This window comes from Pyrus communis, chromosome 7 (assembly GCF_041283825.1).
Source record: "Pyrus communis isolate YQ-2024b chromosome 7, ASM4128382v1, whole genome shotgun sequence".
NCBI lineage: Eukaryota > Viridiplantae > Streptophyta > Magnoliopsida > Rosales > Rosaceae > Pyrus > Pyrus communis.
The window spans coordinates 5,225,022-5,237,692 of record NC_142571.1 but is presented as its reverse complement, the minus strand read 5'-3'; the positions used below and the strand labels follow the sequence as shown (position 1 = coordinate 5,237,692).

The 12,671-nt window shown below is 39.8% G+C and overlaps 2 protein-coding genes and 1 pseudogene across 2 annotated transcripts; 2 read left to right on the top strand and 1 right to left on the bottom strand.

Annotated features, from left to right (window-relative positions):
• Window positions 1-844: 844 nt before the first annotated feature.
• OXP1 (oxoprolinase 1) lies at window positions 845-6,068 on the top strand. Its single transcript, XM_068474081.2, has 2 exons — window positions 845-1,048; window positions 1,998-6,068. The coding sequence occupies exon 2, from the start codon at window positions 2,030-2,032 to the stop codon at window positions 5,831-5,833; it is 3,804 nt and encodes a 1,267-aa protein (XP_068330182.2). The 5' UTR covers window positions 845-1,048; window positions 1,998-2,029; the 3' UTR covers window positions 5,834-6,068.
• Window positions 6,069-7,021: 953 nt separating this feature from the next.
• Window positions 7,022-7,690, top strand: LOC137733329 (uncharacterized). The gene has a single exon (XM_068472483.2). It carries the CDS (start codon window positions 7,022-7,024, stop codon window positions 7,547-7,549), a length of 528 nt encoding a protein of 175 aa, XP_068328584.2. The 3' UTR covers window positions 7,550-7,690.
• Window positions 7,691-8,027: 337 nt separating this feature from the next.
• On the bottom strand, window positions 8,028-9,636 carry LOC137733781 (BTB/POZ domain-containing protein At3g03510-like; annotated as a pseudogene).
• Between the last annotated feature and the right edge of the window lie 3,035 nt (window positions 9,637-12,671).

Here is a 12,671-nt window from a genome sequence, read left to right as displayed (position 1 = left end):
GCGTCAAAACGACGCCGTTCCTAGCTATGGTGTGGAGCCGCAACTCAACTGTGAAAAATCCCAGATTTTTTTTTTTTTTGAATTCTAGGGTTAAAAACCCTAATTGCTTTTAAATTAATTTCAATGCTTTGACTCGCAAATTTCACATAGCATAATCGCGTATTGCATGAACAAATATATATATATATATATTGACAAAATATTTGAACACATATGCAATATATATAATTGAAATGAAAATATAAATATAAGAGGTTCATGCATCATGTGGAATGTTTTCATGCTTCAAGGTCGTTTCAAATATATTAATTTATTTTAAAAGAACCTGATTGGTAGACAATAATTGAAAGCCTTTAATGTTGTAGAAGAAAGCCTCATCCACGATCCTTCAATTCCTTAGTTTTTGGCAAAAGTGTGCTGATAACGTGTTATAGGCTTAATTTACTGAACTGTATCCTTCAATTCCTTAGTTTTTGGCAAAAGTGTGCTGATAACGTGTTATAGGCTTAATTTACTGAACTGTATTTAGGACGAGAGAGGGAGAGGGCCGGCTGCAAGAGAAAGAAAAGAGAGATGTAATTCTGAAGTGTGTATTATATCATCTCATTGTGTATTTATTTATGCCTTTATTTATAGAAGTAGGATATGTTAAATCCTTACCATTTAGAATTACAATTCTAATAGGATATTAACTACTAAAAAGGATATTTCTAGCATTTTCTACAACCACATTCCTAATCTAATAGATTTAATACGACTGAAACAAAAATAACATTATCGGATCTAAAATGATTGGCTTTTAAGCATTTTCCATTTTTAACAGTATCAGATTAGGGTGTTAGACATGTGTCAACAAATCACACAAGTCACAGGCTTGGCAGAGGCTCCTTGGGCCCAGCAGACTTGGACTTCACCGAGTTTGGGACCCAATAAATATCGTTTATTGGTGCTAGCCTAGCCAGCTCCAACTCAAGTGCACCCAGTTGACTGAACGATTTACGCATCTGCTCTCCATTTCTTCCTCGACAACGCCATACATACCAGACGGGTACGTCTCTTAATTACCTTCATTGTTTCTTAATAATTCATCGTTTTAGTTTCTGGGTATCCTTAGTTTGTCAGGTTTGACAAATGGGTTCTGATTGTTTATCGTTTTCTCCTGCTTTGGTTCTTGGTTTCCTAGATTCTGTATATTTCGTGCTTTTTATTAGAATTTCGTAGCTTTTAGAAATATGGATGTGGGAAAGTTGATTTATTTTTCTCTGATTCTTAAATTTCCATCAAAATACGAGTTGGATTTCGTTAATCGTTAGGACTATTACAAAAATGTATAATGGGTGAGTAAGGAGATATGGTTTCTGGAGCAGCGATAGTAGGGAGAAATGGTGGAAAGCTAGGAAGCAGGTTGGAAGCGATGACAACGACGAGTGAAACGATTGAGATCAGCTAAACTAAAACTAAAGCACCTATATACGAGTTCTTTACAGGATTTCCCATTTGTGTTGAGTCCACAAATCAGAATATTGCGTAGAGGATTCGGTCAAGTGTGATGAATGATTTCCTGGAAGGAAGTCTAGATTGACTTCTTTGGAAATTGTGTCTTCGGTTTTGGTTTATGTTCCAGACGGCTACTTGTTATCGGCAAGTTTGGACTCAAATTTGAAATAAGTTTTAGATGGACTTGTCTGTCTCTCGTTGTGGCTGTTTTGAGTGCGTTAAAATGGGATGTGATGCACTCTGCTGTGATTAGTAATTAATTCAAGTTTAATGGATTATAGGCCTACAAATATATTCACTATTTTTAGTAGTTTATGGAGTTGCAGAAGATTGTTATTTGTAGATTATATAAACCCTGTGTTATCATCTGAACCTTTTCTTTACCTTTGGGGTTTGTATTGCATGCACCGTCCATTATGATCTTTGGGGTTCAGTTGATGTCGAATTTATTGTTGCAATTGATCATATCTATTTTGTTCTGTTTGGTTTTTCTTCTGTAGGTTATTCTCAACTCTAATCTCTTAGCATCGAAATGGGGAGTGTCAATGACAACAAGCTCAGATTTTGCATTGACAGAGGGGGAACCTTCACTGATGTCTATGCTGAGATCCCAGGTCAGCCTGATGGACGGGTTTTAAAACTTTTGTCTGTAGATCCATCAAATTACGACGATGCTCCCGTCGAAGGAATTCGGAGGATTCTTGAAGAGTTTACGGGGAAGAAAATTTCCCGTGCTTCAAAAATTCCCACTGATAAGATAGAGTGGATAAGAATGGGTACAACTGTAGCAACTAATGCACTTTTGGAAAGAAAAGGGGAAAGGATTGCTCTTTGTGTGACTCGAGGTTTTCGTGATTTGCTTCAGATTGGCAACCAGGCTCGTCCCAAGATATTTGACCTCACTGTATCAAAACCATCAAACCTTTATGAGGAGGTTATTGAAGTTGATGAGAGAGTTGAGCTAGCTCGTGATAATGAAGATTCTTCTTCTTCACCATCATTAGTTAAAGGGATTTCTGGTGAGATGGTTAGAGTTGTAAAGCCTATTGATGTAGAAACTTTGAAACCGTTACTCCAAGGTTTGTTGAATAAGGGCATTAACTGTTTGGCTGTTGTGTTAATGCATTCATATACTTACCCACAACATGAAGTAGCGGTTGCAAGCCTAGCGGAGAGTTTGGGCTTCAGACATGTGTCCTTATCTTCAGCATTGACACCCATGGTTCGAGCTGTTCCTCGGGGTCTAACAGCTAGTGTTGATGCATATTTGACGCCAGTAATTAAAGAGTATCTAACAGGGTTTATGTCAAAATTCGATGAAGGGGTGGAGAAGGTGAATGTTTTGTTTATGCAATCTGATGGTGGACTTGCACCAGAAAGTCGATTTTCAGGGCATAAAGCTGTTTTATCTGGTCCTGCTGGTGGGGTTGTGGGTTACTCACAAACACTTTTTGGGCTTGAAACTGAGAAACCTCTCATTGGGTTTGACATGGGTGGCACATCTACAGATGTGAGCCGTTATGCTGGGACTTATGAACAAGTCCTGGAAACCCAGATTGCAGGTACCATAATACAAGCGCCTCAGCTTGACATAAGTACAGTAGCTGCTGGTGGTGGATCAAAGTTGAAGTTCCAGTTTGGATCTTTCCGGGTAGGACCTGAATCAGTGGGTGCACATCCTGGTCCAGTATGTTACCGCAAAGGTGGGGAGTTGGCAGTTACAGATGCAAACTTAGTTCTCGGATATGTAATTCCTGATTATTTCCCACCAATATTTGGGCCCAATGAAGATGAACCTCTAGATATCAAGGCAACAAGAGACAAGTTTGCGAACCTTGCAAGCCAAATAAATTCCTACCGGAAAAGCCAGGATACATCTGCAAGGGACATGACAGTGGAGGACATTGCGCTGGGATTTGTAAATGTTGCCAATGAGACTATGTGCCGTCCGATAAGGCAATTAACGGAGATGAAGGGCCATGAAACAAGGAACCATGCCCTTGCTTGCTTTGGAGGTGCTGGGCCTCAGCATGCCTGTGCAATTGCTAGATCATTGGGTATGAAAGAAGTACTTGTGCACAGATTTTGTGGAATCTTAAGTGCTTATGGGATGGGATTGGCAGATGTTGTAGAAGACGCACAGGAGCCGTACTCTGCAGTTTACAGTGTTAAATCTGTCGAGGAAGCCTCTCACAGGGAAGCTATTTTATTGAATCAAGTAAAGAAGAAGCTGCACGATCAAGGTTTTAAAGATGAAAACATGACAACAGAGACATATCTGAATTTGAGATATGAAGGTACGGACACCTCAATCATGGTTAAGAAACGAATTTCTGAAGATGGGAGAGGATGTAACTATGATATCGACTTTGTGGAACTATTCCAGCAGGAGTATGGTTTTAAATTACTGAATAGGAATATCCTAATATGTGATGTTAGGGTTCGTGGGGAAGGAGTCACTAATATATTGAAGCCCCTGCCTCTGGAATCTACCTCATGTTCTCCTAAAATTGAAGGTAATTACAAGGTTTATTTTGGGAGTGGGTGGCAGGAAACACCTCTTTACAAGCTTGAGAAACTCGGGTATGGGCATATCATACCTGGCCCGGCAATAATCATGAATGGGAATAGTACTGTGATAGTAGAACCTAACTGTAAAGCTATAATAACCAAATATGGTAACATTAGAATTGAAATTGACTCTACTCCAAGCACCGTGAAAGTAGCGGACAAAGTTGCTAATGTTGTGCAGCTCTCAATCTTCAATCATAGATTTATGGGTATAGCCGAACAGATGGGAAGGACCCTGCAGAGAACTTCCATATCAACCAATATAAAGGAGCGGCTAGATTTCTCTTGTGCCCTCTTTGGACCTGATGGGGGACTAGTTGCCAATGCCCCTCATGTCCCTGTGCATTTAGGAGCAATGTCCAGTACTGTCCGGTGGCAGATCAATTACTGGGGTGACAACTTGAATGAAGGAGATGTTTTGGTCACCAATCATCCTTGTGCCGGAGGTAGTCATCTTCCCGATATAACTGTTGTTACCCCTGTATTTGATAATGGAAGGCTGGTGTTTTTTGTGGCGAGTAGAGGGCATCATGCAGAGATTGGGGGTATTACTCCTGGAAGCATGCCACCTTTTTCCAAATCTATATGGGAAGAAGGGGCTGCCATAAAAGCGTTCAAGCTTGTGGAAAAGGGAATTTTTCAAGAAGACGGAATCATTCAACTTCTTCGATTCCCCTGTTCTGATGAATTGGTTCAAAAGATCCCAGGCACTCGCAGGATTCAAGATAATCTGTCAGATCTTCGAGCTCAAGTAGCTGCGAACCAGAGGGGAATTACGCTTATCAAAGAGCTTATTGAGCAGTATGGTTTGGACACTGTTCAGGCTTACATGACCTATGTACAGCTAAATGCAGAAGAAGCAGTGAGAGAAATGCTTAAGTCTGTTGCTGCTAGAGTTTTATCTCAGTCGGCTAGTTCTGGAGATCAGAGTTCTGTTACTATTGAAGAAGAGGATTACATGGATGATGGATCCGTTATTCATTTGAAACTTACAATTGATTCTGTTAAAGGCGAAGCAAATTTTGATTTCAGTGGAACCAGTCCGGAAGTATATGGGAATTGGAATGCTCCAGAAGCCGTAACTGCTGCAGCAGTTATATACTGTCTTCGCTGCTTGGTGGATGTTGACATTCCTCTAAATCAAGGTTGTTTGGCTCCTGTGAAAATCTATATTCCACCAGGCTCTTTCCTCTCTCCAAGTGATAAGGCTGCTGTCGTGGGTGGTAACGTTCTCACTTCTCAGAGAATAACTGACGTTGTGCTTACTGCATTCCAAGCTTGTGCTTGTTCACAGGGTTGTATGAATAATCTCACTTTTGGGGATAATACATTTGGTTATTATGAAACAATCGGAGGTGGGAGTGGAGCTGGTCCAACTTGGGATGGGACGAGTGGAGTGCAGTGTCATATGACCAATACCCGAATGACTGATCCAGAAATTTTCGAACAGAGATATCCTGTTCTTTTGCATAAATTTGGACTGAGAGAGAACAGTGGCGGAGTTGGGTATCATAGAGGGGGTGATGGGCTTGTAAGGGAGATAGAGTTCAAGCGCCCAATTGTTGTGAGCATTCTTTCAGAGAGGCGTGTTCACGCACCAAGGGGGTTGAAAGGAGGGAAAGATGGGGCTCGGGGGGCTAACTTCCTAATCACAAAAGATAAGCGAAGGGTTTATCTTGGCGGGAAGAACACTGTTGATTTGCAATCAGGGGAAATTCTTCAGATTTTAACTCCTGGTGGTGGTGGATGGGGCTCTCCTCGTTGATGCCGAGTCTTGATATGTCTAGCATGTTTCTCTTTATATCACTATCTGGTAAGATTTTAGTATTTGTGGTCACCTTCATGTTTTCGAGTTGATATTTTGGTAAATTTGATTTCCAAATAAATCCGTCGTGTTTTCTATATGATCCGCTCATAAAAAATTTGAGAGAACATATCATATATTTGATACTGCAGCTATTCCATTTGATGTTGTTAATGAAATAAAATTCAGTTTCCAACCTTTTACTTACATCTGCTAAACTTAGTTACTCTATTGTTTGGTGTATTTTTATCCAACGATTTCTCGTCAATGAGAATTGGACTCAAAACCTCCTCCGGATTTGGTTCCTTTGCATTCTTGCTACGGTCTCAGTTGCCTCTTTTGTTTCCCAGTATCGTGGCCGCCATAATTGGAATGTAGTTGTGCCGAGTTTGCTCTTTAATGTTCTAGCAAGCGATGTAAATGTTTTTATTTCACATCTAACGAAGCGTCCTATATAAAAGGCTCAGACCTCCTTCGTCGAGTAAAGTTGAAATTTTGTGTCACTAGACCAAATGTTCAACGATTCGTTTTCTCAAACTTTATTTAATAACACAAATCTCTCTACATTATTGTTTCTCTTCACCATCTCTTGGTTGGAGGTAGTTGGCAAGTGTAGAAGGTCCTAGAAAGTCAAAAAGCAAATGAGACCAGTTCTGTTAGTTCAACTAACATAACAAGACAGAAAGCATAAAATTTAGGATAGTCACTTTCTCTCTTCTAATATCGTCTTAAATAAAATAAAAAGTAACGAAAAAAACATAAAAATACAAAAAGAGCACGAAAATCGTATCGTATAATTAACTTGAATATAGTCAAGTACGTAATCAATTCATTTTCGTCGTCGTCGTTATTTGTTTTTAACTCTTTTAAGGTAGGTGATTTGTACATAAATAAAACAATTAATCAGTTTATAACAATGCCTTGCAGTTACAAACCAGCCCCGCTTTCAGCGCTCTGTTTTGAAACCTTCCCACCACCGGATATATCCTCCATAATTCCCATCCACCACTTTGTTGGATTCCGGCAACAACTCGACTCGATCTAACAAAAAAAATAGCAAGGAGAGACAAGAACAATTACACAAAACTTTGAAAACATTGTCGGTCACGCCGCAGAAGAAAGATCATTGTCTCTTTTTCTTTACCTTCGATGGAGGAAAAGAAAGGAGATGCTAGAGTCTCTGTCATCTCCGGTCTCTTCTTCGTCTGCATTATCGCCGGCGGAGTATTTCTTTTCCTTTACATGCTTCTACCCGAAGAAAAAACCCAACCATGGTACCCCTTTGCAGGAATGGTGCTTGTGGCTATTCCATGGGCATTTTGGATCATGACATGTCTCTACAGATGCTTTAGGCCCGCCGGGGCCATGCATACCGGGGACAGCGGTCGCTATGCCAAGGCAGGCAGCAGCCGGGCAGCCACCATCCCCACCACGAGCGGCGCATTGACAGTTCGCAATGCTTCATCAGCTGCGGACTCCTCTGTTCATTCACCTAATGGTGACCGAAGGGTGCAGTTTGCCGGGGTGGTTGTAATGGGGAACGAAGATGAGGGTGGACGAAGAGGCCAGAACGGAAACGACAACCATTATCAAGCCATAGACATGGAACATCACAATACAATCAATGATTCAGTTGGTTCTACGGATAGTGAAATGCCGTTGAGATTAATGGTTTGATTTCTTTTTATAATAGTATGGATGTTGCCAAGTAGCGCTGTTCTGGTAATCGATATATATCTCCGCCCTCCAGTGAATGGACTAGTCTCGTGGCAACTGCCATGGAATGGCAAGAATCATATGCAACTATGTCTAACATCCTTCTCTTGCCACGGGGAACGAAAGCACAAGGACGATTATGTATATGGGGAGGTGAGTTTGGAGTTTATTCTTGGTGTGACCGTGTTAATGTTGTCTGAAGAAAGCAGGAAAATATTTTAGAGGTAAACTGGAACCATGTAAAGTCTTTCCCAACAATGATCATACATGTAGTTTGATGCTAGAAAGTGAACTAACTAAAGAGGAAAGGTTTTCTTTGTTGTACTTTGATTTTCTTAAGCTTAATAGCATAATGTAAGTTCAGATTGTCCAATTGGTTTTCTGTTTTTCAGGAACCTCAGTGTTCTAGTTGAGTTTTAACTTTCAAGAACACCAACTTCTTTCCGCATCTTACTCTTTCATTATACATTTCAATGAATAGCTAGATATTTGCTAAACAAATCTTAGATGGAAGGAGAATCTACATGTCACACTCCATGTTTTGGATGCACCTTCTTCTTCTTCAATTGGCAGTTAGAATCGCGCACGCTATTGATTCACCCCAACTTCCTCTCCATTTCTCTAGCGAAGCTGGTTTTCTCCTTCACCTTTATGCTCAATCTCCACAATCTAGTTCTCTTCACAAGCTGCAGCCATTTTCAATCTCTTTCCTCAACTTATAGCACTCTCTTTCAAGCTCCATCACCATTATGCTCATTTTCTCCATTTCGGATCTCATTTTTCCCTCACCAACATCCAACTTTGCTTCATTCTCCTCTGCAGCCTGCTTTGTTGATCTTTCGTCCAAACCCTGCACCTCCTTGATGATTGTAACCCGCAGCTGCAACTGCCCTGCAAATAGCACCTGCACCACCACCCTCAGAGGCAACATTTCATTTTTGGATGCATGTTCACATGCTTCGGGCGACATTTTTTTAAATCCATACCTGCCACTTCCTCTCGTTCCATCTCTGTCAAGTGCCTGTGCTTATCTAAGTAGATATGAACTGCCCTGTATATTCCATTCAAGGTTCTTTGTATTCCCAACGATGCCGCAATTGACATCTCTGCTAAGTCAACAAATGTATCTATCTTACCTATGTCACTGGCAACTTCAGCCAAGAATTCTTCAAATGAGTTCAGCTACTGCAACTAGCCCGGATATGTCTGAATCCCATTTCTACAGTCACAGCTTGCTTCCAAAAGAATAATGAAACTGAGGATAATGTGCATGGAAGTAGTCCAATGTCACGAGGCAACAGCCTCTCCACTGCTTCAAGTATTTCCCTTTGGTAGTTCATCGTATCTTCCTCTCCACTGCTAGAGAAAACCCATTTCCTTGTATAGTCACAAAGGGATGCAGCCACGTACGGCGATGGAACTCTATGCTTATTCATTTGAAGGATGACAGGCTCATAGAGCCGGAGGGGACAGTGTTGTCAAGTCTTCCGATTGCCAATCAGCCTATAGCCTTCTTGGTCATCATCCTCACTATCGTCATATCAAATTCTTCATTGGCTGTCCAATAAGGCTGGGATTAGCTAGTGCCTTTTGAATGACAGACTCTATACAGGCATCGATTAAACCGAGCTTCACGGACTGTCGGAGGAACATTTCTGTGGCTCGGAAAGCCATGACAGTTTCATTCCAGCTCGGGAGGATTCTCTCTTGAAAATAACAAAGCGCCTTACTTAACAGATTATTTTTGCTGTGGTTTTCAGTCATTTCCAGGTAGTGAGATACACAAATGAGAGGTACAACATTCTCAGTGGACATCTGAATTTCAAAGCCGTGGTAGAATATGGCAACAAGCTCAAGAGGGTCTACGATTTCCGTTTGAGTAAGGCAGCAACTTTGGCTGATTTTTCAGCCAGAAGTACCTGTAAACTGTAGCTTTGACAAAACCGTATGTCCTTTTTGTACCAGCCATACAGAACAAAAGCATACATGATGAGATAGGGTTGTTTCAAATGCCAATGTATATATGCGTACTGTAATCTCAAATACATCGCAATGTTTTGTGATTGAGGAATGAAATATGGTTTCGTATTACCCTTCTAGTAAATTTGGAAAAGTATATAGAAGGTTAGCATGACCAATGCGCAAGAATGAGATAATTAGAACCACTCACCTATTTTTACAATTTTTTATTTTATTTTGAGAAAACAATACGATATTCATTGATGATATTGAAAACACACAAAACTTGGATCATAGCGCTTTGACTAAAGGATGTTCACATTTTTTTTATTAAACATTTATTCTTTTTCAAACTTTAATCATGGTGCTTTGACTAAAGGCCATGTCAGCATATTTAATTTAATTTTCATGTAATTATTGTGTTTTTTTAAACCAAAATTTCATCTTGTCGGAGGAAAAAAAAAAAAAAACCAAAATTCCATATATTGATTTTCAAACTTGTCTTTTTAGATGTAGGTTTTATTTTTGTTTCCTTCTTTGCTGGGATATTTTTAGTTAAAAAATTATTGGTGATTAATTTAGTCAACAAAATTCTCTGTTTTTTAAATCAAAATTATCTTTCTTTGTTTCCTTTTTCGGTCAAATACTTTCCTTTTTTTTTTTTTCCCTTCAAAAGTTAAATATTTTTTTTTTGTTTTATCAACAACTTTCATTATAATAAAAACTAGTACAAGACCAAAAAATGACCAGGTAAACAACTACAGGGAATGTAAAAGGCCCAATCAAAATGAAAGTAGCAACCCAAGACACAATGGGAGACCCACACAAGTTTATGCCTGAAGGCAGCAGAAAACAGACAATAAAAACCCTAATCTTCAGTAGCAAAGACCACATCATCGCCGCCGTCACATCCTCGAAGGAAGCCAAACTCCGAACCAAGAAAGTAAACACCAGATCCAAGTCTCCTTCATGAACCCCTACGAAATATATACAAACAACGTAACATATGGGAAGAAGGTGAGGCTAAGGGGTATGTAAAATGCCCAACACTTGGCCTCGATGGAGATCCGGCATGTTGGTTGGGGGAGGGGAAGTGAGGGAGGGAAGTGGATATGATATCTAATTCCACATCAAGGCCCACCGATCCAAGCACATGGTGGTGGGATGGGGATGAAGTATCACAGCTAGGGATGAGGGAGAAAGGGAAATAAAAGACAAAAAACTGTAAAAACAGGTGAAAAACGCCGGATAAGGGGCAAGAAGCCCAGGATAGTTGAGACTCAGCTCAAGGAAAACTGAGATTAAACTCAGGGAAAACTGAGAATATAAAAGGAAAGGAGAAAACTGGAAAAGATGAAGGAAGAGGAGGAGGAAAGCAGGGAGGGGGAGGAAAAGAGGGAAAGTGCAAAGGAAAGAGAACCTAAGAAAATTAAGGAGGAAAAGGAAAAGAGGGAGGAAAAGAAGAAGGAAGGAGGGGAGGGATTTGGATCCTCTCCTGAGCTTAGGAGGCTAAGCCTCCTGAGCAAAGCACACAGGCCGTTGGATTTTGATCCAACAGCTACAAACAAATGGGCTCTCTAAAAGTTATAATAATTATAGCTGTTAGATCAAAATCTATGGCCCATGTGCTTTGCTCAAGAGGCTCAACCTCCTAAACTTAGGAAAGGATCCAAATCCGGAAGGGAGGAAGGGTGGATGCCTCAGGCACCTAAGCCAAAGGCTAGGACCGACGGTGAAGTTGACGGAAGTCTTTCACAAAGAATTTTAAAGAGACAATGGGAGACTTTTTAGAGAGCCCGTACTAGTTTTTAAATATTATTTTTTTCATTTACAATAAATGTAAACATGGCGCTTTGCGTTTGTTCCTTTTCAGACATTAATCAAGGCCCTTTCCATGAGTACGTAAAAATGCTGTTCCTTTTTTAATATTTTCGTTTCTTTTTGGTTTAAGCTTAGGGAGCAATCATGGATATTTCCTCAATAAGCTAAAGGCAAGCATGTCTATTTTTTTCGTCAACATGAACATCTTTAATAAGATATTCTTTCTTCTTTTCTTTTTTTTTTTTTTTTTGTCCTGATAAAATCATAACATCAATCTTATTCCAGCATTGTCATTATGAGAAACGGCTATGAGGTACATTTATTTGATAGTTTTTTTTTTATAGAACCATAATGTAAATTTCATTCAAGCATTGTTATTATGAGAAACGACTATGAGGAGCACACTAGGAGAGTAGAAATCAATGTTCTGGTTTATGCTTCGCTGTTTGATATCCACTGAGAATTTCAAACAAGAATGCAGGTGCAGCTGGTGGGACGGGGTCACCTGGGCATGCACACCATGTGTCACGGCAACTGCAGGATGTGCATTTCGGACAATTGCAATCTCTATCTTCATGGCATCGTAACGAAACTACATTTCTTGCTTTGGCTCCTTTCTGAGTATCTGCATCCGAACACATTTAAAGACAAACACATAATAACAATATCATCAACAGATAATAAGATTTCATAAATTTGTATTCAAAACCTTCCGCAATTGATAAAAAAAGTACCAATATCATCTCAATTAGGGTTAATTAGTTGGTAATTATTCCGGATATTAATATTTTCTTTTTTACAAGACAGTATTCTAAGGTCATCTCCAACCGAAGGGTCCAGATGATCAGAGGGCTGAAAATAGCCCGAAAACCGTCTCCAACCGAGGCCCAAGCCAAAGGGCTCGTGGGCCCCACGGGACAAAAAAAGGCCAATTGGCTAGCCCAATCCAACTAGCCAGCTAGCCCTGGACAGGGCTGGATTTTTCATTATTAAAACATTTTTTGTCAGATATATCCGACAGTATTGTCCTCTTTAGTATCGGATATAGCCGATAGTATTGTCCTCTTTTTTTTTTTTTTTTTTTGAATTCCCCTTTTTTCCTATAAATATCTAAGTCATTCCTACACCATTTTTCACATAATTTTCACCCTTTTTAAGTTGTTGTAGTTTTTAAATTTAAGTTATTGTAGTTTTTAAATTTAAATAATAAATTATGTTTGGCCCTATGGCCCTTTAGCCCTCGATTGGAGACAATTTTTTGTTACAGGGCTAAAACAAGCCCTATGGCACTTTGCCCTCGGTT

Excerpts from the sequence above, each read along its gene's own strand:
- OXP1 (XM_068474081.2), top strand. The coding sequence starts at position 2,030 with ATGGGGAGTGTCAATGACAACAAGCTCAGATTTTGCATTGACAGAGGG.
- LOC137733329 (XM_068472483.2), top strand. The coding sequence starts at position 7,022 with ATGGAGGAAAAGAAAGGAGATGCTAGAGTCTCTGTCATCTCCGGTCTC.